General features: G+C 47.0%; 1 protein-coding gene across 2 annotated transcripts; it reads left to right on the forward strand.

Annotated features, from left to right (window-relative positions):
- Positions 1-690: 690 nt before the first annotated feature.
- On the forward strand, positions 691-22,147 carry NUDC (nuclear distribution C, dynein complex regulator). Of its 2 annotated transcripts, XM_012750759.2 has the most exons (9): positions 691-896; positions 2,977-3,054; positions 18,947-19,150; positions 19,243-19,308; positions 19,825-19,944; positions 20,036-20,230; positions 21,146-21,229; positions 21,325-21,443; positions 21,887-22,147. In XM_012750759.2, the coding sequence occupies exons 1-9, from the start codon at positions 816-818 to the stop codon at positions 21,936-21,938; spliced, it is 999 nt and encodes a 332-aa protein (XP_012606213.1). In that variant the 5' UTR covers positions 691-815; the 3' UTR covers positions 21,939-22,147. The 2 variants fall into 2 exon arrangements, with proteins under 2 accessions (XP_012606213.1, XP_020136261.1); XM_020280672.2 differs by lacking the exons at positions 691-896; positions 2,977-3,054 and adding an exon at positions 4,996-5,053.
- The last annotated feature ends 1,483 nt before the right edge of the window (positions 22,148-23,630 follow it).

Here is a 23,630-nt window from a genome sequence, read left to right on the forward strand (position 1 = left end):
ACATTAAAGCGTGCTTGTAAGTTTAAGGGTCATGAATTATCAAGAAAAAAGAAATATGTGATGCAGGAGCTAGCAAAAGGATAATTACAGAGATAGAATTCCTAGAGACACTAAGATGGATGTGATTCACTGCACAAGGGGCGGGGTGAGCCTTGGATGGCAGGGACCTGTCCCCCACATTAACGGAAGCAAAGGTCAGTTACAGCACCTGTTACATAATTTCCAGGGCCCAGTGCAAAATGAAACTGTGGGGCTCCTTATTCAAAAATTATTAAGAATTTCAAGGCTGCAACAGAAGAGCATGAAGCCCTTCTGAGCCTGGGACTGCCCGTGAAGCCAGCCCTCACGGAATAATTGGAAGAGATGGCTAAGCTCTCTTTCAGCTTCACTGTTCTACAAGCTGGGAGGTCATTTGCAAGGGAACAAAGCAAAGATTGTTCCTCTTTAACTTTCAATCCCGCCAGGCTTGAGTTCAGAGCTTTCTAGAAGGCTCCAAGGCATCTGGTGACCATAGCAACATAGGCCAAACTCCTGGGCCTTCGGCTCCGCCCACCGCTTCATGGACGCGCTCATTGATTGGCTCAGGAAGTCGACCAATGGTTGGCGAAGCGGGCTGTTTGCCGTAAGATCAATGGCCGCGGGCCGGGCGGGAAGGGAGGGGGAGAAGGCGGGCCTGGGAGGCCCGGCGCGTGCGTGTTTCCGGCTCCGCTGCGCAAGGCGGACGACTGGAGCCGTTGGGCCCGACGCGACCCAAAAGAGCTGGGAGAGCGCGGGACGTGAGTGCGGAGCTCGGAACGTGGATCAGGGCTGGCGCGATGGGCGGGGAGCAGGAGGAAGAGCGGTTCGATGGCATGTTGCTGGCCATGGCGCAGCAGCACGAAGGCGGCGTGCAGGAGGTAACGGCCCGCGCGGCGTCGGCTCGGCTGGCCCAGCTATGCTCCTTCCGCCCGTCTTTGCCTTCGAGGGCCGAGATCCAACCCTGGACCTCGTGGCTTTCCGGGATGCCCCCACGTCCTCAGTGCGCCTTGGCTACTGGGTCAGGCCACCTGCCGGCAGGTTTCCCCAGTCTCTTATCATTCCCCGGCCTCCGGTGCCCCCTTTGTATTTCCTGTCTTAGCAATTCTGGCATCCCTGAACCCACCCCTGGATTTCCCCTGGAGCTGTAGGACCTCCCCCCCTTGGTATTACACATGCTTCCGGCCCCGCTTCCCCTTTGATGGCCGCCCCCAAAGAGCATCATTCCGTACTAACCATCCCGGACATCGTGGTTTGCATCTACCCAGATTTGGAGCGAGCCAATGAATGTGTGCGGTGGGGTTCGGGGTGATATTAGCGTGTGCTCATTTTAGGCCTTGAATGGGGGGAAAGGAAGCCTTTGTTCACAATCTGTTTCCACCACAAAGCTTGGGACCTTTCCAACTCTTCACAGTTTCTTCGTGTATGAGATAAAACCACGAATCCCCATTTTCCTGAATCATAGGAGAGTAGTGTCTTGAAGCAAAGCACAGTGAGTTCTTAGGAATCAGGCTTGTTCATTCAACGAGTATTTGTTGAGTGATTAATATGTGCCAGACATTCACGTGACCGGGGCTGGGGATACAGAAACCTGTCCTCCTCGCCTTGATGGAGCTTACAAAGAGCATTTCAAAAGCATAATTCATGCAGACACAGTAACACACAATGTGTAAATGGTAAGGACCAACTAGTATAGATTCTGGAGTTGGTTTTTGGAACAGAAGCAGAAAGATTGAGGTAGAAAAGCCTGTCACGATTAGTCCAGAACTCTCAATCTATAAAGCAGCTGGCAGCCAGAGAGTGGCAGGGATCATCCAACAGGATCCTCACCTAGGCAGGACCATACTCCTCAGGCCAGTGTGCTTTCCACAGTCCATTGCTGATTCTGTGTCTCACTGGGGACAGGTTTTCATTGAGCTTTCCATTCCCATTCTTTCATCTAGGTGCCTGTGGTGACCAAGAGCTTCTAAGCCCTTTGAGGTGGGGAGGGTGTTTCTAATTTGCAAATGAGAAAAGGTGTCCTGTCAGCATTCCTCTAAATTGATGACACAAAACTGGATTTGAGAGAGAGTTCATTTTTGAGAGAAAGCATCTAGAAGCAGGAATTGAAGCCATTGAGATAAGTTCTAGTATCAGATTTTTTTTTTTTTTTTTAATTTTTTTTGAGACAGAGTCTGGCTTTGTTGCCTAGGCTAGAGTGAGTGCCATGGCGTCAGCCTAGCTCACAGCAACCTCAAACTCCTGGGCTCAAGCAATCCTGCTGCCTCAGCCTCCCAAGTAGCTGGGACCATAGGCATGTGCCACCATGCCCGGCTAATTTTTTCTATATATATTAGTTGGCCAATTAATTTCTTTCTATTTATAGTAGAGACGGGGTCTCGCTCTTGCTCAGGCTGGTTTTGAACTCCTGACCTCGAGCAAGCTGCCCACCTTGGCCTCCCAGAGTGTTAGGATTACAGGCTAGCATCAGATTTAGACCCATTCACTTGGACAAAGAAAAGAGTTTGTATGTGCTAACCTTAGGTCACCACTAGATCGATTTCGGCAAGAATTTTACTGAGCATGTACCCATAGTCATATCTGTGCCCACCCTTGTGGATGTAGACAGAATAAGCCATGGTTCATGGTTCTCCTCCTTCTGGTTATGCCCTAGTAACTTAGCCAGGGTCTTGATGTGCTTTTTTACTTTCTGGAGAAGAAAGCATTTCATGCCCTGGATGTACCACAAGGAGAGTGAGATGTGTGCATACACACAAGAAATGAGAAATCTGTCTTCCAGTAATCTAGGTGAGTTTAGGGTAGGTTTCATGGTGGGAGTGATTAAGGGGGCCTTTTGAGGAGGATGTCTCCTGAGTTGGGAGGCTCGGAGGTGAAATAATCAAGTCCCAACTCCCCTCCTAGACTGAGAAATTTGACTCCCAATATGGCACCTCCACAATTTCAGTTTTCTCCCTCTTTCAGCTTGTGAACACCTTCTTCAGCTTCCTTCGACGCAAAACAGACTTTTTCATTGGAGGAGAAGAAGGGATGGCAGAGAAGGTGAGTTTTGGAGACTACTGTCACTTGTCTCTTCAGAAGAAAAGCCCACCTGGCCTTCCTTTGGCATAATAGTAATCTTCAGCAGAGCAGAATGCCAAGGAGGAAGAATAGAGGAAGGGAAGCAAGCTGTCATTTCTTGAAGCTCCACTCCTTACTCAGTGCTTTATCCACCTCATTTCCCAGGATTTTTAGCAGTTCTACAAGAGGGGCAGGTGTTAACTATTCCCATTCTACAAATGAGGAAATTGGCTTGGGGGTGATTTGCACCTTGTCCAAAGTCTTGAGCTGAGCTGTGAGAGAACTGCGGTTGATACCAGAGTCTGTTGTAAACCTTTTCTGCCCTGACACCACACCTCTCAGTTCCTTTTCCACTGAGGAGGTTTTAACTAAGTACCCCACTGAGAGATGAGAATGGGAAAATGTTAGAAATGGAGGCTTAGACAGAAATTTAGGAAAACTCAAACCCAGTGAATCTATGCCTTCCCAGATGCTGTGACCCCAAAGTTCAAGTGGGATCTGCATTTTGTGGTACTGATTCTGAGACTTTGAACTTCTTTCCTAGTCCTTGGGTTGTAATTAGATTTTTGAAGATTGATAAATCATGAGGATGGTACCTCACTGATGTATGATTTTTTTTTAAACTATTTTTATAACCTTAATATTTGTTTTTACTTTAACTTAAGAGACAAGGAGACATTTTGCAAACTGCTTCCTGTGACTTCAGGATTCTTACAAGCTATTGTGCTCTGTAGTGTGTCTTGAAGATCTGAGGCCACTGTCAGACATATCACCTGGGAGTAGGAGTCCAGGTTTCTTGGTCTAGCTGTGTGACTTGGTTGAGTTCCCACCAATTCCCTGCTCCTTTCAATCTTCACATCTGTGAAATGAGTGCAGGTAGACCCCTTCTAACTCAGATATTTTTGTATTAACACTAGCACCTCCATTTTTTTGTGGGCCAGACTGCTTTCCAATATCAGCAGTCATTCATTTGTTCAACAAGTGTTTATTAACACTTCGCATATATTAGATTCTCTTATGTCAGACCCCTTGAGGTTATAGAGGCGAATACAGACATGGTCTTTGTTTTTATGCATCTCATAATGTAGCACTCCCTGCCAAAAAAAAAAAAAAAAAAAAAAGACAATGAAAAAGTGGTGGACATTAGGACAGAATCTCTGGGGACATTTGTGTGTGTGTGTGTGTGTGTGTGTGTGTGTGTGTGTGATAGAGTATGCATGTGGCTCTTTAATTATTTAACGTACTCTTCGAGAAAAAGAATACAAATTTCTTTTTTTTTTTTTTTTTTTTTTTTTTTTTGAGACAGAGTCTCACTTTGTTGCCCAGGCTAGAATGAGTGCCATGGCATCAGCCTAGCTCACAGCAACCTCAAACTCCTGGGCTCAAGCGATCCTTCTGCCTCAGCCTCCCAAGTGGCTGGGACTACAGGCATGCGCCACCATGCCCGGCTAATTTTTTCTATATATATTATTTGGCCAATTAATTTCTTTCTATTTATAGTAGAGACGGGGTCTCACTCTTGCTCAGGCTGGTCTCGAACTCCTGACCTCGAGCAATCCGCCCGCCTCGGCCTCCCAGAGAGCTAGGATTACAGGCGTGAGCCACCGCGCCCAGCCAAGAATACAAATTTCTAAACTTTGATATTTCCTTATAGACTGGGTAAAAATCATTCTGCCTAATTCCACAAGTCTTCAAATTTCTCAGGGAAAGAGACATTTGATAATGAAATACTACCCTAATTGGTGACTCCAAAACACCACCACTACTACAAGGTTACCCCAATATTTCTGAATTTTATAACATGAAATTAAGTGTTTTTATAATCTTCTTTCTCATTACTGTTCTCCTACCCTTTATTCCCTTTTAAAGCATCCCTTGTTTTATTGATGTTAATTAACATAGGTTGGGAGCTCAGAGAAGACTTCCTGAGGAAGTGATGCTTGGGATATGAAGGATGAATAGCTGCAAGAAGAGAGAGAGAGTGAGAGATGAACTTTTCTTTTTTTAAAAAAGTTTTTTATATCAAAACATATTTACTCTCCTTTTTATTTTATTTATTTATTTATTTATTTTTGAGACAGAGTCTGACTTTGTTGCCTGGGCTAGACTGCCATGGTGTCAGCCTAGCTCACAGCAATCTCAAACTCCTGGGCTCAATCCTACTGCCTCAGCCTCCTGAGTAGCTGGGACTACAGGCATGCGCTACCATGTCCGGCTAATTTTTTCTATATATTTTTAGTTGGCCAATTAATTTCTTTCTATTTATAGTAGAGACGGGGTCTTGCTCTTGCTCAGGCTGGTATTGAACTCCTGACCTTGAGCGATCCACCCGCCTGGCCTCCAAGAATGCTAGGATTACAGGCATGAGCCACCGCACTGGGCCTCCTTTTTATTTTTTTATTTTTTTTGAGACAGAGTCTCACTTTGTTGCCCAGTAGAGTGAGTGCCAAGGCATCAGCCTAGCTCACAGCAACCTCAGTCTCCTGGGCTTAAGTGATCCTACTGCCTCAGCCTCCCAAGTAGCTGGAACTACAGGCATGCGCCACCATGCCTGGCTAATTTTTTTTTGTTATTTCAGTTGGTCAATTAATTTCTCTCTCTTTTTATAGAGATGGGGTCTTGCTCAGGGTGGTTTCGAACTCCTGACCTCAAGCAATCCGCCCACCATGGCCTTCCAGAGTGCTAGGATTATAGGCATGAGCCACCACGCCCGGCCCTCCTTTTTATTTTTAACATTAAAACATACTTAATTTCTAAAAGAGCTGAACTCTTTTTTTTTTTTTTTTTTTTGAGACAGAGTCTCACTTTGTTGCCCAGGCTAGAGTGAGTGCCGTGGCATCAGCCTAGCTCACAGCAACCTCAAACTCCTGGGCTCAAGCGATCCTTCTGCCTCAGCCTCCTGAGTAGTTGGGATTACAGGCATGTGCCACCATGCCCGGCTAATTTTTTTCTATATATATTAGTTGGCCAATTAATTTCTTTCTATTTATAGTAGAGACGGGGTCTCGCTCTAACTCAGGCTGGTTTTGAACTCCTGACCTTGAGCAATCCCCCTACCTCAGCCTCCCAGAGTGCTAGGATTACAGGCGTGAACCACCGCCCGGCTCAGGCTAGTCTTGAATTCCTGACCTCAAGCAATCCTGTCACCTTGGCCTCCCAGGGTTTTAGGATTACAGATGTGAGCCAGTGTGCCTGGCCAAAAATGAACTCTTCTTTTTTTTGAGACCAAGTCTCATTCTATCACCTGGGCTAGAGTGCTGTGGTGTCAGCCTAGCTTTACAGCAACCTCGAACTCCTGGGCTCAGGCAGACTTCCTGCCTCAGCCTCCCAGAGTGCTAGGATTACAGCTGTGAGCCACTGTGACCGGTCAAAGATGAACTCTTAATAACATTAAGAAGTGGTATCTCAGAAGTGTCATGGAGATGATGCTAGCTACCATATATTGGATGTGTACTGGTCCCTTCTTATCCCTTGCTGTGTTCCTGGGCTCTTTGTTTCCTTGGGGTCAGCTCTTTCCCAGGAAGGTTGGTGAGACTCAGGTAGGCAGAAACTTTCCTACTTGGTCTTCAGTTGTAACACAGTAACTCTTTTGTGTTGAGCATCTACTGTGTGCTCAACACAAAAGAGCCACTAGCTACATCATTTCCAAATGCAGTGATTAAAAGTTTGGGCTGGGCTGGGCTGTGCGCGGTGGCTCACGCCTGTAATCCTAGCACTCTGGGAGGCCGAGGCGGGCGGATTGCTCAAGGTCAGGAGTCCCAAGACTAGCTTGAGCAAGAGCTGAGACCCCATCTCTACTATAAATAGAAAGAAATTAATTGGCCAACTAAAAATATATAGAAAAATTTAGCCGGGCATGGTGGCACATGCCTGTAATCCCAGCTACTTGGGAGGCTGAGACAGGAGGATTGCTTGAGCCCAGTTTGAAGTTGCTGTGAGCTAGGCTGTTGCCATGGCAGTCTTACCCGGGCAACACAGTGCAACTCTGTCTCAAAAAAAAAATAAGCTTTGACTGCGGAGTCAGTCGGACTCCTTCCCCTTCACTTTACAGCTGTGTGGCCTTGGGTGAATTATGAAATCTCTGAGCCAAATTTTTCATACCTATAAGAGGGGGTAATCTTTACCTCACAGGGCTATGGTAAGGATAAAAGTAATATAGATGAAGTGGCTGGCATAGGAGAATACATGTCCACAATCCCTTTTCTGAACCCCTTGGGGCCAGATGTGCTTTGGGATTTAGAATTCTTTGGATTGTCAGGAAGGCAATACAGTATATATACTATACATTTCAACAGTATCCCAATCCTGGGTCAAGGTCAGCATCCTGTAATCAAACACATTAATACTTTTGCAGAGAAATATATATGCATATTCATACCAAGTGGGAGAAACTTAGAAAAAGTATAAAAATACTTTTAGTTTTTATGTCTTTTGGGGCTTGGAATTATGGATAAGGAATTGTGGATAATATAGTCATAATGATCAAGTCGGTGTGGTTTTGTCATAGAAGAGAAAAACAGATCTGGGAAGCAGAATAGAGAATCTAGAAGTAAAATCTAGGATATATGAGGATTTAATGTGTGATGTGGTAATCCCATTCAGTAGGTGGTTTAATAAGTCATTCTGCTACAACTGCATGTTTATTTGTAAAAGAAAGAAATTGTACCATCTGTTTTATTCACATATAAAAGTAAATTGCAGATCAAGAAAAGTCTTCCAAGGAAAGCTAGGAAACTACAATCTTGTGGGGGGGAGGCTTTTCAAGATTAAAAAATTAGAAGCTGTAAAAGAAGAGGTAGCTGTTTGCTTCATAAATACTGAAAGTTTGTATATGGTAAAAGAGACATATTGACATATAAAGTAAATTGATTGCTGGAAAAAATGTGTAATGCGGATAAAATTTGTTAATTTAATATGCAAGAACTCTTATAAATTGACAAGAAAAGGATAAACAGAAAGATGGCCAGGCTGGGCGTGGTGGCTCACGCCTGTAATCCTAGCTCTCTGGGAGGCCGAGGCGGGCGGATTGCTCGAGGTCAGGAGTTCAAAACCAGCCTGAGCAAGAGCGAGACCCCGTCTCTACTATAAATAGAAAGAAATTAATTGGCCAACTAACATATATAGAAAAAATTAGCCGGGCATGGTGGCGCATGCCTGTAGTCCCAGCTACTCGGGAGGCTGAGGCAGCAGGATTGCTTGAGCCCAGGAGTTGAGGTTGCTGTGAGCTAGGTTGATGCCACGGCACTCACTCTAGCCTGGGCAACAAAGTGAGACTCTGTCTCAAAAAAAAAAAAAAAAGAAAGAAAGATGGCCAATTCCAAGAAGACCAAATCCAAAAACATACTACAAGATCCTCAAATTTACTAGTAGTCAAGGAAATGTAAGTTAAAGAAACAGTGAGATGCCCTTTTCTTGTCAAACTGACAAAAAAAAAAAAAAAAGACCACCACTTGCAGGATGTGGAGAAAAGGGTACTCTTGGCAGGGCACGGTGGCTTACGCCTGTAATTCTTAGCACTCTGGGAGGCTGAGGCGGGGGGGATTGCTCAAGGTCAGGAGTTCAAAACCAGCCTGAGCAAGAGCGAGACCCCGTCTCTACTATACATAGGAAGAAATTAATTAGCCAACTAATATATATAGAAAAAATCAGCCAAGCATGGTGGTGCATGCCTGTAGTCCCAGCTACTCAGGAGGCTGAGGCAGCAGGATTGCTTGAGCCCAGGAGTTTGAGGTTGCTGTGAGCCAGGCTGACGCCATGGCACTCTAGCCTGGGCAACAAAGCGAGACTGTCTCAAAAAAAAAAAAAAAGAAAAGAAAAGGGTACTCTTGGACATTTCTGTAAAAGTGAATTGAAGCTCTTTGAAAACTTTTTATTATAAAAGATGCTTGGCCAGGTATGGTGGTTCATACCTGTAATCCTAGCACTCTGGGAGGCCAAGACGGGAGGATCACTAGAGGTCAGAAGTTCCAGACCAACCTGAGCAAGAGCGAGACTCCATCTTTACCAAAAAGAAAGAAAAAAACCCCAGACAATTGTTGCAGCGTGCACCTGGGAGGCTGAGGCAGAAAGATTGATTAGAGCCCAGGAGCTGGAGGTTGCATTGAGCTACAATGATGCCATTGCACTCTACCCAGGGTGACAGGGTAAAACTCTGTCTGCCAGCATGGTCAGGTTCTTTTTTCTTTTTTCTTTTTTCTTTTTTTTTTTTTTTTTTTTGAGACAGAGTCTCGCTTTTGTTGCCCAGGCTAGAGTGAGTGCCATGGCATCAGCCTAGCTCACAGCAACCTCAAACTCCTGCACTCAAGCAGTCCTACTGCCTCAGCCTCCCGAGTGGCTGGGACTACAGGCATGTGCCACCATGCCCGGCTAATTTTTTCTATATCAGTTGGCCAATTAATTTCTTTCTATTTTTAGTAGAGACAGGGTCTTGCTCTTGCTCGGGCTGGTTTCGAACTCCTGACCTTGAGCAATCCTCCCTCCTTGGCCTCCTAGAGTGCTAGGATTACAGACGTGAGCCACCGCGCCCAGCCAGGATGGCTTCTTTTAAAAATTCAATATAATAAGTATTGACAAAGATTTGGAAAAATAGAAATCTGTGAGAATATCAAATGGAGCATCTGCTATGGAAAACAACATGGCAGTTTCTCAAAAAATTAAAAATAGAACTACCAAGTAGGATCCAGCAATCACACTTGTGGGTTTGTACCCAGAAGAACTGAAAGCAGGATCTCAGATTCATTTGCACACTCATTTTCATAGCAGTATTTGCAGTGGCCAAAAGTTGGAAGCAACCAGAGTGTCTACAGTAGATGAACGGATAAATGGAATGTGGTATATATACACAATACCATATTATTCAGCCTTAAAAGGGAAGGAAATCCTGTCCATTGCTACAGGGATAAACCTTTGAGGACATTCTGTTAAGTGAAATAAGCTAGTCACAAATAACAGTCAGCCTTCTGTATCTATGGGTTCAGCATCTGTGGATTTAATCAACTGTGCATTGAAAATATTTGGAAAAATTAAAATAATAGGCCAGATGTGACTCACACCTGTAATCTTAGTAATTTGGAAGGCTGAGGCAGGAGGATTACTTGAGGCCAGGAGTTACAGACCAGCCTGGGGTACATGATGAGACCCCCACCTCTACAAAAAAATTAAAAACTAGCCAGGTGTGGTGGCCCTCCTGTGGTCCCAGCTACTCAGGAGGCTGAGGTGGGAGGATCAATTGAGCCTAAGAGTTTGAGGTTGCAGTGAGCTATGATAATGCCACTGCACTATTGCCTGGAAACAGGGTAAGACTGTCTCAAAAAATAAAGCAAATCAAAACCAGCCTGAGCAAGAGCGAGACCCCGTCTCTACTATAAATAGAAAGAAATTAATTGGCCAATTGATATATATATAAAAAATTAGCCGGGCATGGTGGCGCATGCCTGTAGTCCCAGCTACTCGGGAGGCTGAGGCAGAAGGATCGCTCGAGCCCAGGAGTTTGAGGTTGCTGTGAGCTAGGCTGACGCCACGGCACTCACTCTAGCCTGGACAACAAAGGGAGACTCTGTCTCAAAAAAAAAAAAAAAAAAAAAAAAAATAAAGCAAAAAAATAACCATACAACAATAAACAATACAAATTAAAAACAATATAGTACCGCTGTTTACATGGCATTTACATTTCATTTTATATGAGGGACTTGAGCATCTGAGGATTTTGGTATTGATGAGGGTTGGGGGGAATCCTGGAACTAATCCCCTGTGGATTCCAAGGGACAACCGTACTGTATTCCACTAATATGAAGTATTATATAAGTCAGAGGTCCCCAACCTATGGTGAGTTGTATAATTATTTCATAATATATTACAATGTAATAATACTAGAAATAAAGCACACAATAAATTTAATGTAGGCCGGGTGGAATCCTAGCACTTTGGGAGGCCAAGGTGGGAGGATCGTGTGAGCTCAGGAGTTTGAGACCAGCTTGAGCAAGAGCGAGACCTCGTCTCTACTAAAAAAATAGAAAGTAATTAGCTGGACAACTAAAAATAAAATAAAAAAAATAAAAAAATATATATAAAATTAGCCGGGCATGGTAGCGCATGCCTGTAATCCCAGTTACTAAGGAGGCTCATGCAGGAGGATCGCTTGAGTCCAGGAGTTTGAGGTTGCTGTGAGCTAGGCTGACTCCTGGGCAACAGAGTGAGACTGTCTCAATAAATAAATAAATAAATGAATGAATGAATGAATGAATGAATGAATGAATGAATGAATGAATGTATGTATGTATGTATGTATGTAACAAACTGGAATCATCCTAAAACCATCTCCCCCTGCCCGGTCCATGGAAAAATTGTCTTCCTCCCTGGTGCCAAAAAGGTTGGGGACTGCTGATATAAGTGAAAGTCACATAAGACTTACATGACTTTTACACATATAAAACATATGTAAGACATACATAGAGTAGTCAGGTCCATAGAAGCAGAAAGTAGAATGGTGGTTGCCAGAGTCTGGGAGGAGTTGGCAAAGGGGAGTTTAATGGATACTGAGTTTCAGTTTTGAAAGCTCAAAAGAGGTCTGCAGATCTGTTACGCAACAATATAAATTTATATTGTTACACAACAATATAAATATACTGAATGCTATTGAATTGTACACTTAAAAATGGTTAAGATGGTAAATTTTGTTTTTGAACCATAATTTTAAAAAACTGAAGGCATATTTTTAGATTAGTATATATTTTGTGACTATCTAGAAGTTATTGTTTTAAAATGTAACTACAATATTATCAACTCCAAAGAGAAATAATGGTTCTTTAAATATTACCAAAGATCTCAGGGTTTCAATTTCCCTCAATGCTTTCTTGACCAGCCTGGGCAACATAACGAGACCCTATCTCTAAAAAATGGAAAAAAAAGTTAGCCAGGCATGGTGGTATGCCTCTGTACTCCCAGCTACTCTAGAAGCTGAGGCAGGAGGATGGCTTGAGCCCAGGAGCTTGAGGCTGCAGTGCACTCTACAGCCTGTGAATAGCTGCTACACTCCAGCCTGGGTGAAAGAGCCCGACCCTCGCTCTTCAAAAAAAAGAAAATAGTGGTTAAAACACACATGATAAAATTTACCATCTTAACCTTTTTTTTTTTTTTTTTTTTTTTTTTGAGACAGAGTCTCACTTGTTGCCCAGGCTAGAGTGAGTGCCGTGGCGTCAGCCTAGCTCACAGCAACCTCAAACTCCTGGGCTCAAGTAATCCTTCTGCCTCAGCCTCCCGAGTAGCTGGGACTACAGGCATGCGCCACCATGCCCGGCTAATTTTTTTTATATACATATATATTAGTTGGCCAATTAATTTCTTTCTATTTATAGTAGAGATGGGGTCTCGCTCTTGCTCAAACTGGTTTCGAACTCCTGACCTCGAGCAATCCGCCCACCTCGGCCTCCCAGAGTGCTAGGATTACAGGCGTGAGCCACCGCGCCTGGCCTTAACCTTTTCTTTTTAAAGATAAGAGTCTATGTGTTGCCCGGGCTAGAGTACTGTGGCATCAGCCTAGCTCACAGCAACCTCAAACTCCTGGGCTCAAGCAATGACTCAGCCTCCCAAGTAGCTGGGACTACAGGCATGCACCACCACACCTGGATAATATTTTTAGTAGAGATGAGGTCTTGTTTTGCTTTGGCTGGTCTTGAACTTCTGAGCTCAAGCAATCCTCCTGCTTTGGCCTCCCAGAGTGTTAGGATTACAGGCATGAGCTACTGTGCCCAGCCTATTTTGATTTTTTAATAGAAGCCATTGTAATGGTGTGAGGTGATATCTCATTGTGGTTTTGATTTGCATTTCTCTGACGATTAGTGGTGCTGAGCATCTTTTCAGATGCTTGTTCGTTATTCGTGTATCATCTTTGGAGAAATGTCTATTCAAGTCCTTTGTCCCTTTTTTAATTGGGTTATTTGATTACTGTTTCTTCGATTCATAATTCGTACAGGGCCCACACTTTACACTGGTTGATAGGAGGACCCTGTAGATTGAGACCTTTTTTTTTTTCTTTTCTTTGAGACAGAGTCTCACTTTGTTGCCCAGGCTAGAGTGAGTGCCATGGCGTCAGCCTAGCTCACAGCAAACTCAAACTCCTGGACTCAAGCGATCGATCCTTCTGCCTCAGCCTCCCGAGTGGCTGGGACCATAGGCATGTGCCACCATGCCTGGCTAATGTTTTTCTATATATATTAGTTGGCCAATTAATTTCTTTCTATTTATAATAGAGACGGGGTCTTGTTCTTGCTCAGGCTGGTTTCGAACTCCTGACCTCGAGCAATCCACCTGCCTCGGCCTCCCAGAGTGCTAGGATTACAGGCGTGAGCCACCGCGCTGGACCGAGGCCTTCTTTTTTTTTTTTTTTTTTTTTTTTAAGAAACCTGGTTGTTCTGGCAAGTTTCCTATAATCTAGATTTTGCTTATTACATCCTCTGAGCCTTCTTTACTCAAAATGCTTCTGACACCAACTGTGTGAGTTTTTTCTTCCACCCAACAACTGATTCTCCATACACCAACTGAGTATTCTGTAATTCCATTTAATTCACTTCTTTTTTTTTTTTTTTTTTTGGGAGATAGAGTCTCATTTTGTTGCCCAAGCTAGAGTGAGTGCCATGGCATCAACTTAGCTCACAGCAACCTCAAACACCTGGGCTCACAGAATCCGAATGCCTCAGCCTCCTGAGTGGCTGGGACCATAGCCATGCGCCACCATGCCTGGCTAATTTTTTTCTATATATATTAGTTGACCAATTAATTTCTTTCTATTTATAGTAGAGATGGGGTCTCGCTCTTGCTCAGGCTGGTTTCGAACTCCTGACCTCTAGCAATCTACCCACCTCGGCCTCCCAGAGTGCTAGGATTACAGGTGTGAGCCACTGTGCCCAGCCACTGTGCCCAGCCTTTAATTCATTTCTGACATTACCCAGAGTTAGCACAGGAGACCAGCCCCCATCGTGAAGCTGTCTAGGGGCCTAACAAGAGTTGCCTCATTAGAACAAAAGATGCTGCTATCACTCAGGAAATTCCAAAAGATTTAGGAGCTCTTTGTCAGGAACCTGGGACAAAGACCAAATATGTTTCTCTTGTATCACACATCCCTCTGGTGTTGTTTAACATGTTTCTTTGTCCTTTTGATTTTTTTTTGGTAGTTAGATCTAGAGGCTTGATCTGATTCAGTTGGATTTTTGGTTTGTTTCTCAGGATTACTTTGTGGATAGTCTGGTGTCCTCCACCAGGAAGCACGTAACATTCTGTAGTTTCTCTTCTTGTGATATTAGCAGTCATTGATCATGCCTAAATCCATTATTTCATTCTTAGAGGTTTGCAAAATGCTGCTATTCTATCATTCTTTCTTCCTTTATTAGCTGAAACTTTCCCTCGTTAACTCTTTTGTTACCTTGAGAGAGGATATGCAGGAATAGCCCTTCACTTACAGCTTTCAGGGTTCTTGGTTCCCCAGCATCTTCCAAGGTAACCAACAAAGGTGGGTTTTTTCCCCCGTTGTCATCATCAACTTATAGACATAAGTACACTTTGTTTCAAGCCATTGCAGTTATTCTTACTGGGTCAGTTAAGGTGGGGATCTGTCAGAAGATGTTAGACGAGTTTGGCTTCTGCTACTAGCATGGGACTCAGCACTAGGATCAGTGCACAGCCATGTCCCCATTCCCTGTGCAAGCCCCAGCATCAGGCGCTTTCTGCTTTCTCTGTTATGCCTCAGCACGTTTCCTCAGTCCCCTCTCCCTGCTTTGAGGTGAGTCTGCTTCTTTTTTTTTTTTTTTTGTCTTTGGCTCTCAGTAGAAGATACCTGAGGGTTCTTTGTATCATTGGATTCTTTAAGTTTTCTATATTTGTACAGATATAATTTCCCACCAGCTTAGCATTTTAATAAGAGCTGTTTTATAAAATTCTTCTGCCTTCAGAAAAATATTTGGGGTACTTTGGGTGCTACAAAGATAGATCAGGTGAAGATCCTGCTTTCCAAGGTGACAGGGCACAGCCCCCGAAAATGAAACCCAAGGAGGAAAGCGCCGTAAGAAGGGTTGGGGTAGAGTCCTATGGACGTTCATGGGGAGAAGAGTGGCAAGCACTTAGAATCTGAAGTGGGGTTTGGATAGCTGAGATGATCAGGAAAGGTGTTCCCTGTGCAGGAAACAGCATGAACGAGGCCTAGAGTTGGAGAAGCAGGTGGTAGAAATAGAATTACAGAGGAAAAGCCTAAATATACCTGGGAGAGGGCGTGGCTGTGACTTGCACAAATTGGGTCTGATCTTTTTTTTTTTTTTTTTTTTTGAGACAGAGTCTCACTTTGTTGCCCAGGCTAGAGTGAGTGCCGTGGCATCAGCCTAGCTCACAGCAACCTCAAACTCCTGGGCTGGAGTGATCCTTCTGCCTCAGCCTCCCGGGTAGCTGGGACTACAGGCATGCGCCACCATGCCCGGCTAATTTTTTCTATATATATTAGTTGGCCAATTAATTTCTTTCTATTTATAGTAGAGACGGGGTCTCGCTCTTGCTCAGGCTGGTTTTGAACTCCTGACCTTGAGCAATCCGCCCGCCTCGGCCTCCCAAGAGCTAGGATTACAGGCGTGAGCCACAGCGCCCGGCCTTGGGTCTGATCTTGAAGGCTGAGGAGGAGCTCCAGGAGATCAAGATCAGCAAGGAGCAGGCCAGGTAGAAGGATCCCATGCAGAGAGAGGCTGAGGGGTGTGGGCTCTGCATAGCAAGTCATGGGGGACTGTGGTTTGTTTTACATTGGGGTTCCGATGTTTTTGCGGGGGCCCAGACAAGTGACAGGTTTTGGTGGCGAGAACAATGGAATGCTATGTCTCTAGGATTTGTACCAGGTGCATAGTAGATAAAGCAGGTGACTCTGCTTTCTCCTTGGGCACCTGGATGGATGGTGCTGCCACTCCTCGAAACAGGAACCACAGGAAGAGGAGAAGGCTGCTGAAGGCACTGGTTTATGGTGAGGATAGAGAGACCCCCACTTGGCTCTGGGGATCCCAGTAGTGGTCCCCAGTGATGTTCTGGCATCTGCACTGTTGGGGACCTGTTGGACCTGTGTCTCCGATGTGGCCTACTCCTCCCATTTCCCTTTCCTCCAGGCATCCCTACAGCTATTACCTTGCAGTCCTTATTTCCCCAGGGGCCCTGGGTCAGGGCAGTTAGGAAGTGGTGACAGGGTTGGGGGCTGAGGGTGCTGCTCCAGCGCAGTGCTTTCTAACCTGGGGGTGAGGGGTAAGCATGGGGTAGGAGATGGGGAAGAGGAGAGTTTCTCATGTGGGGAGGAATTCAGCAGAGTCTGCTGGTTGAGAATCCTTGCCTCAGTTACTCGCTGTTGTTCACTGGAGTGTGTCTTCTCTCTCAGGTGTGTTGGGAGATTCCTCCTACCCCATACCCCAGTGTGTTCAGGTTCAAGACCTCACACCTTCAAGTTCAGCTTCAATACCTCTCACGGTATTCCCTGGCCAAGCTGGTGGGAACCACTGTATTCCCTCGCCACCCAGCCTAAGTCTGGGGAAGCCTGTGCTCACATGAGGCACTGAACAGTCTGGGGCCTGTCCTCTGGGGCCTCTTCCAGGGGAGAGCAACAGGCTTGCGTTAGAGCAGGCCCAGCCCTCCTCATTCCTTCCCCACCCTGCTGGGCTGTGGTTCCCAAGGATATGTTCAGTGACTAGAGCTTGACTCTGACAGCCTCTGGGCTGGCACCTCTGGATAGGCTACCTTACCCCCAGGGTTGTCTATGTGAGGCTGGGCCTGGATAAGGCTGGTGGGAGGAGGAGTCAGAGGCTTCTGTGATTGGCTTTGACTCTGCCTGATGCCCGATGGTTTAGCTCTGTCCTCACTTAACCTCCCAGAGCTAGGAAGGAACAGGACAAATGGGATATGACATGATTCACAGGAGCTGGGGGGGGGAGGGCCTTGCTCCCACCTCTCCTTGGCCACTGGTTGGCAAATGGCTTGAGTTCAAGGTCTCTCTGATTAGGGACTTGGGACTGGAATAGCCACCAAGGCCCTGTGGTGGAATAGCCTCCGCTGGCGTAACTGTCTCATGACCTGTTGTTTTTATTGACAGCAGAATGGCCTTTCAGGTGGCTTGTTTCTCTCACCATCCCCCGCCTCCTGCCCCAGTTTGTTAACTCATGTGGTCCAGGAGTTACTTTTGGTGCCCTTTAACCTTGCAGAGTGTGGAACTACTGCAGCGTGGCATGGGGCTGGGCGATTGGGAGTAGCAGGAGGACATGGCCTCAGACAAGTGAGAACCCACATGGCACTTGTAGGACCCTAGGTCTGGGAGTCCATGGGTGTCTTCTGTGACCCTGAGCCCTTCAGACCCTTCCCTCCAGCTCTGGCTTAGAGATTCTTGAAAGGTGATTTATGGACCACCAGTCACGTGGTGAGTGCCCTCTGAGGCTTCTAGGAGTGCATGTGTGTGCGTGCGTGCATGTGCACGTGGATGTGGGTTGGCATAGAATTGAGTTTCCTAAGAGTATGTTCATGGGCCTGCTGAAGTGCCAGAGATGAAACTTAAGACTTCAGCTGGTCCTGGAGGATGAATAGGAGTTTGCCAGGTGACCTGGCAGGGGGAACAAGGAAGAATAGCACATGACAGGGCTACTTTTAGAAATAATAAAATTGAAGCACAGAGAGATGACTGCAGGGTCACACAGGTAGAAGGAGTAGACCAGGAACTCAAATCTAGGTGTGACTCTCAAGTGTATGTTCTCGAGAATTGGCCAGGCAGGCTTATTAAAAATACAAATTGGCACCCCAGGATTTCTGATTCAGCAGGTCAGGAATGGGGCTTAAGATTTAGTATTTCTAACAGGTTTTGGGTGATGCTGGTGCTAGAGGTCACAGGAACCATGCTCGGGGAGCTACTGGTGTACCCACCGAGGCAGCACCATCTCTCTTCCTCTGCTTTTACAGTGGAGAAGGTATGCACAGCCCCAGCCAGGCAAGCGGTGTTGGGAAGCCACCAGTTTATACGTGGCTATGATGTGGCAAGGACCACACCAGGCTCTTGATGAGTGCTGCCATATTCAATCCTCATGGCAGATAAGGAAACTGAGGCCTACAAAAAGGCAGAGTTGTTCGCTTGTCTTAAGGCCACAAAGCCAAATAGTGGCAGGTGGCAATGGTAGTGGGGTGCCCTTTGGTGGCAGGGAAGCCAACTAGCGGGCCGTGGGTGGAAGCATCTGGGAAGGTGTGGCAGGAGAGGAAGGACTTGAAATCGATAGCTTGCTGGCTGGAGAGGAACCAGCTTCTTCCCTCAAAGCTCTCTGGCTTCCTGCTAACATGGCCTTTCTGGGTGTGGTGTTGAGTGCTGCACAGCTGGGGCTGTGGTCCTGGAGAAAGGAAGAGAGATTGGTCAGAGGGCCAGGACATTATGGGCCTGTGAGCTCAGGAGAGGCTTCTAAGGTAGGCTAACGTTTCAGTTCTGCTTTAACAGCTGTGCTTTGTGTAAAATAGCCAGTTTATTGGCTATGGTGGCTCACATCTGTAATCCCAGCTGTGCTTTGTGTAAAATAGCCAGTTTATTGGACATGGTGGCTCACATCTGTAATCCCAGCACTTTGGGAGGCTGGGGTGGGAGGATCACTTGAGACCAGAAGTTGAAGACCAGCCTGCTGGGCAACATAAAGAGATGCCATCTCTAAAATAGCCCGTTTACTGAGCCAGGTACTTTGCAGGTATTCTCACTACAACCCTGTGAGACAGGCGTGTTACCTCCATTTTGCAGATGAGAAGATTGAGGCTCTGAGTGCAGTGCTTTGTCCAGGCACCCAGCCTGGTAGAGATGACACTGTCCCCTGCTCTGATATCTCATCCTCTTCATTTTCTTCTCCAGCTTATCACACAGACCTTCAGCCACCATAATCAGCTGGCACAGAAGGCCCGGCGGGAGAAGAGAGCTCGGCAGGAGGCTGAGCGGCGGGAGAAGGCAGAGCGGGCAGCCAGGCTGGCCAAAGAAGCCAAGTCAGAGCCACCTGGGCCCCAGATCAAGGAGCTGACTGATGAGGAGGCAGAGAGGCTACAGCTGGAGATTGACCAGGTGGGGCTGATCTTCTCTCCTCCACCCCTCAGGTCCTCATTGGCACTTGGCATTAGGGGTCCTATTGCCAACTGCTGTACCCTTTGCCACAGAAAAAGGATGCAGAGACCCATGAGGCCCAGGACAAGAATGGCAGCCTTAGCTCACCAGGGAAGCAGGTGAGATGGGCTGGAGACACTCTGGACTGGCCAGAGGCTTGGGAACTTCCAGAGACTCCAGCCTCCCCTTTCTCTGGAATATCTTCCCTTATCCCCCTACCCGCCTCCCAGCTCTGGGGATTTTCCCTATACTTCAAGATCCCACTCAGAGACATTGGACCAAAGGATCCAGGTTAAAAACACAAAAACCTTCTGGCCTTGAGCCTTGGGCAGTAAAGCCCAAGAGCCAGAGAGGACAGTACCTGTTACAGGTTCCATCTGAGGTTGGCTGGGGTCTGGGGGCCCAGCCCTGTCCTTTGTCACATGGTGTAATATAGTCTGAGCTCCTCTCAGGCAGAGATCAGAACCAGGTTTTTCTCTGGTTCCCAGTGGACCAAGGCTTGGGGGTCCGCCCCTCATGGAGCGTGCAGGGACCAGCTCTGTTTTGTTTTGTGGCTGTATGCCCTGAGCCTGTCCTAGTAAGGGTTCAGTCTGTGTCTGTCAAGTAAGTAGCTGAACACCCCTGACTGTGAGCAGGAGGCTGAGGAGGATGAGGAGGAGGAAGATGAGAAGGACAAAGGAAAACTGAAGCCCAACCTAGGCAACGGGGCAGACCTGCCCAATTACCGCTGGACCCAGACCCTGTCGGAGCTGGATGTGAGTGACTGGGGCTGGGGTGAAGTTTAGGGAACCAGCCTGGGGTCCTGGCAGCCCCGTGGCCCCTCCTGACTGCCTGTGCCCCATGCAGCTGGCAGTGCCCTTCCGCGTAAACTTCCGGCTGAAGGGGAAGGATGTGGTCGTGGATATCCAGCGGCGGCACCTCCGTGTGGGGCTCAAGGGGCAGCCGGCGATCATTGACGGGGAGCTCTACAACGAAGTGAAGGTGGAGGAGAGCTCGTGGCTCATTGAGGATGGCAAGGTGGTGACTGTGCATCTGGAGAAGGTGTGAGGCCCAGCTCCCAGCCTGAATGTTCATGGAGGAAGAGGAGAGGGTGTGCGCTTATTCGCACAGGGGCCATGCTGGGGTTCTTGTGGAATTGTCTTATTTCATCCCCACAACAAGACTCTTTAAAGTATGTCTATTCCCATTTTAGAGTCAGGAAAAGAGCTCAGTGACTTGCCCAAGCTCCTACCTCTAAGAAGGGGTGGAGTCAGGATTGAGACAGTCTTTGATATCAAAGCCTTTGCCTTTCCGTCAGGTTAGTGCATGCATCCAGTTCATCAAATAATCTGAACACTTAGAACAGTGCCAGGTACTGCTCTAAGTGCTGGAGAGAGAACAGTGAACAAAATGTAGAAAAATACGTATCCTTAGGAAGCCTGTGTTCTTTACTGCACTGCCTTCACAGAGCTATGGGACACAGACACCCATAAATAACGGAGGTCTCTCTAAAGGACCAAGGGTCCAAGGAAAACTTCCTATGGTACCTGGGCCCTGTCCCGGCTGTCTGACTGGCACTTGCTGCCTCTTGCTCGCATCTCCCTGCCTTTGCACTTGCTTCTCCTCCTAACTAGAATGTCCTTCCCTGCTTTTCTTCTTTTCCTTTCCATTTTTAATCTGGTATACTGCTTGTGTCATAAGGCTCTGCTCAAGTGTCTTTCTGACTTCTCTCCCTCCATTCTGGATGAATATCTCTGTTTATGCTTTTTTCTTTCCCTTATCACACTGCTGTGTGTAACTGTTTGCCCTTGTGTCTGTCTCCCTAGCTGTTGGGCGGGCAGAGTCTGACACAGGCCTGTATGGGTCTCAGATGCAGGATGTGGGTGGGAGACAGTTTAGTTATGGAAGGGTTGAGGGGTGATTCCCGGGGCATAGAGGATGCCACTTCCCATCGCGTGGTTGTCCTTCTCTTTGCAGATCAATAAGATGGAGTGGTGGAACCGCTTGGTGGCCAGTGACCCTGAGATCAATACCAAGAAGATTAACCCTGAGAACTCTAAGGTGAGCTCTGGCTGGTTGGGAGAGCTTCAGTGGGAAGGTTGAAGGGTCTGGGTGGTCCCAGAGCTTCACCCATCCCTGTCACTGCCTGCCTTCAGCTGTCAGACCTAGACAGTGAGACCCGCAGCATGGTGGAAAAGATGATGTATGACCAGAGACAGAAGTCCATGGGGCTGCCTACCTCGGATGAACAGAAGAAACAGGAAATTTTGAAGAAGTGAGCAATTCAGAGATGGGATTGTGGGGAGGGTGGGTTCCTGAAGGATGAGACCTAGGCAACAGCAGCAAGTGAATCACTGAGCAGGACTCAGGAGCTGCCCTTCCCCCTTCCAAGATGAGCCAGCCAAGTTTATGGCTTTATGCCTTTGGCTTCCCCTTATCACTTGCATAGGTCATCTTGAGGGCAAGGCCAACAGCTCAGGGTAGGAGGGAAGGGGTAGGGGTAATATGCGCTCATTGCTACCTATAGGAAAACAGTGCCAGTGTTGGCACCTCAGCTTCCAGTTGGGTTTGAATGAGCCCCAGATACCCTGGGGCCAGCTCCAGGTTGCTCAGTGTCTAAAATCTAATCTGACTTGACATGGGGGCTGAGAGAAAAAAAGGACTAGCTTTTGGGGGAAGGAACAACCTTGTTTCACCTCCCTTCTTCCCCTTCCCCAGGTTCATGGATCAGCATCCAGAGATGGATTTTTCCAAGGCCAAATTCAACTAGCCTTTGTTTGCCTCTTTGAACTCTTGGGGCTGAGCCCCCAGACATCCAGCTTTCTTTCCCACCCTTCCCTGGGACTTGAGGGCCTCAGGGCTGGAACAGGCATGGAACTGGCCCAGGCACATAGGACCCAGGGCATCAGGAGAAGGGCTGGGGCCTTGTCCTCCCCAGTTTGCCTACTGTTACATATTAAATCTATTTACCCAGCTCCACCTGTGTCTTCTCCTCTCTCTGGCCTTTCCCTGGGGGACAGGCCTCTTATGGCTGCTGTGGGGAACTGGGGGGGTTGGCTTCTAGCTCAAATTATGCCATGTGACCTAAGGCAAGTCCTTGCCCCTCTTCATTATTTAAAGAGGGAATTAAAACAAGGCTTTTAGTCTGTGCATGATTCTGAGCAAAGGTAAGTTTTTCTGGCTACAGAGACTAGAACATATGTCAGATTATCAAAGGGGGCCCATGACTCAGCAAAGTTTAACACCAGCTGGACTTGTTGATTCAATTTCTAAGACAACTTCCCACTGCTATGAGTCTGCCTTCCAACCCTGAATCAGGTGTTTTTCAGACTACGAACTGTTTCCCGAAGCAGAACAGCCAGGGCTGGGGTGACACTGCCTAACTTATGGGAGGAGGGCCAGAGGACCAGCCCAGGCCTCAGATCTGCTCTATGAGTAGTACAGGCACCTGGTCAGGAGGACAGGGTAAAGTCCAGTGGGGTGCCATCGTGTGTCTCAGACCCGGACCTCTGCAGATTCTAGAGGCCTTCTCAGAGCCAGCCTAGGTAGTGCCAGAGCTGAGGATCAAGCCCACAGAGCTGACTCCTGCTCTGCTTTGGCTAGAGGGTGAACCCTGAGTGCAGGGGCCACAGAGGTTATAGCAAGAATGTCTAGGTTGACTTGCCCTGAGTGCTTTGTTCTGTAGCCTGTAGGACCCCTGAATTTGTGGAACACCATGTCCTTTTTCAGATTTCAGAGTCCATGTAGTACCTGGCTTTGTCTGTCTCCCAAACTCGATAAACTCTTTTTGGGAATGCAAATAGTGGTTTGCAAGGCTGAGTTTGGAAAATGGTGCTCTCAGGCCAAGGCCAGGGTGGAAGGATTGTGGCTGTCCTGCTCTGCCCTGTGGTTCTTTCAGTCTTGGAGAGGCCTTGACCTGGATGAGACAGCAGAGCCTAAGGGGCCAGTTAACTGGGCCTGTGGTCATATCCCCAAGGGACCATCTTGTGTATCTGATAGGAAACTGGCTAAACAAGTTGTCACTTCCCAAAGGGTACTGGTGGGAACAATAAAATGGGCTGTGGGTTAAGTGGGGGCGGTGGGGAACAGTCATAAATATGTTCCAGATTGTTCGTTTGGCATGGACTGGTAGGCCTGCCAAAAGGATCCCTCTGAACCCAGCCAGGCTCTGGTATCCAAACAGTTATCGTATGAGCCACAGTTATTGCATGTCCCACTAAGTTCCTTGGCCTCTCTGAACCCTAGGTTCTGTCTGAAAGAAAAATGACCCCACTCCAAGGTTGTTGGAAAGGGTGAGGAGAAGGTAACAGTGAAAACCACAGTGCTCTGTTAGCACCATGGAGAGGCAGAGAGGAGCAGCAGGCCCAAGGCTGGCGGGGACTGAAAAAGGATTAGGGATCTGGGGAAACCGAGGGATGGATGGACAGAAGCAGAGCAACCTCAACAATGATAGAACCGCTGG

Source organism: Microcebus murinus, chromosome 2 (genome assembly GCF_040939455.1).
Source record: "Microcebus murinus isolate Inina chromosome 2, M.murinus_Inina_mat1.0, whole genome shotgun sequence".
NCBI classification, from domain to species: Eukaryota; Metazoa; Chordata; class Mammalia; order Primates; family Cheirogaleidae; genus Microcebus; species Microcebus murinus.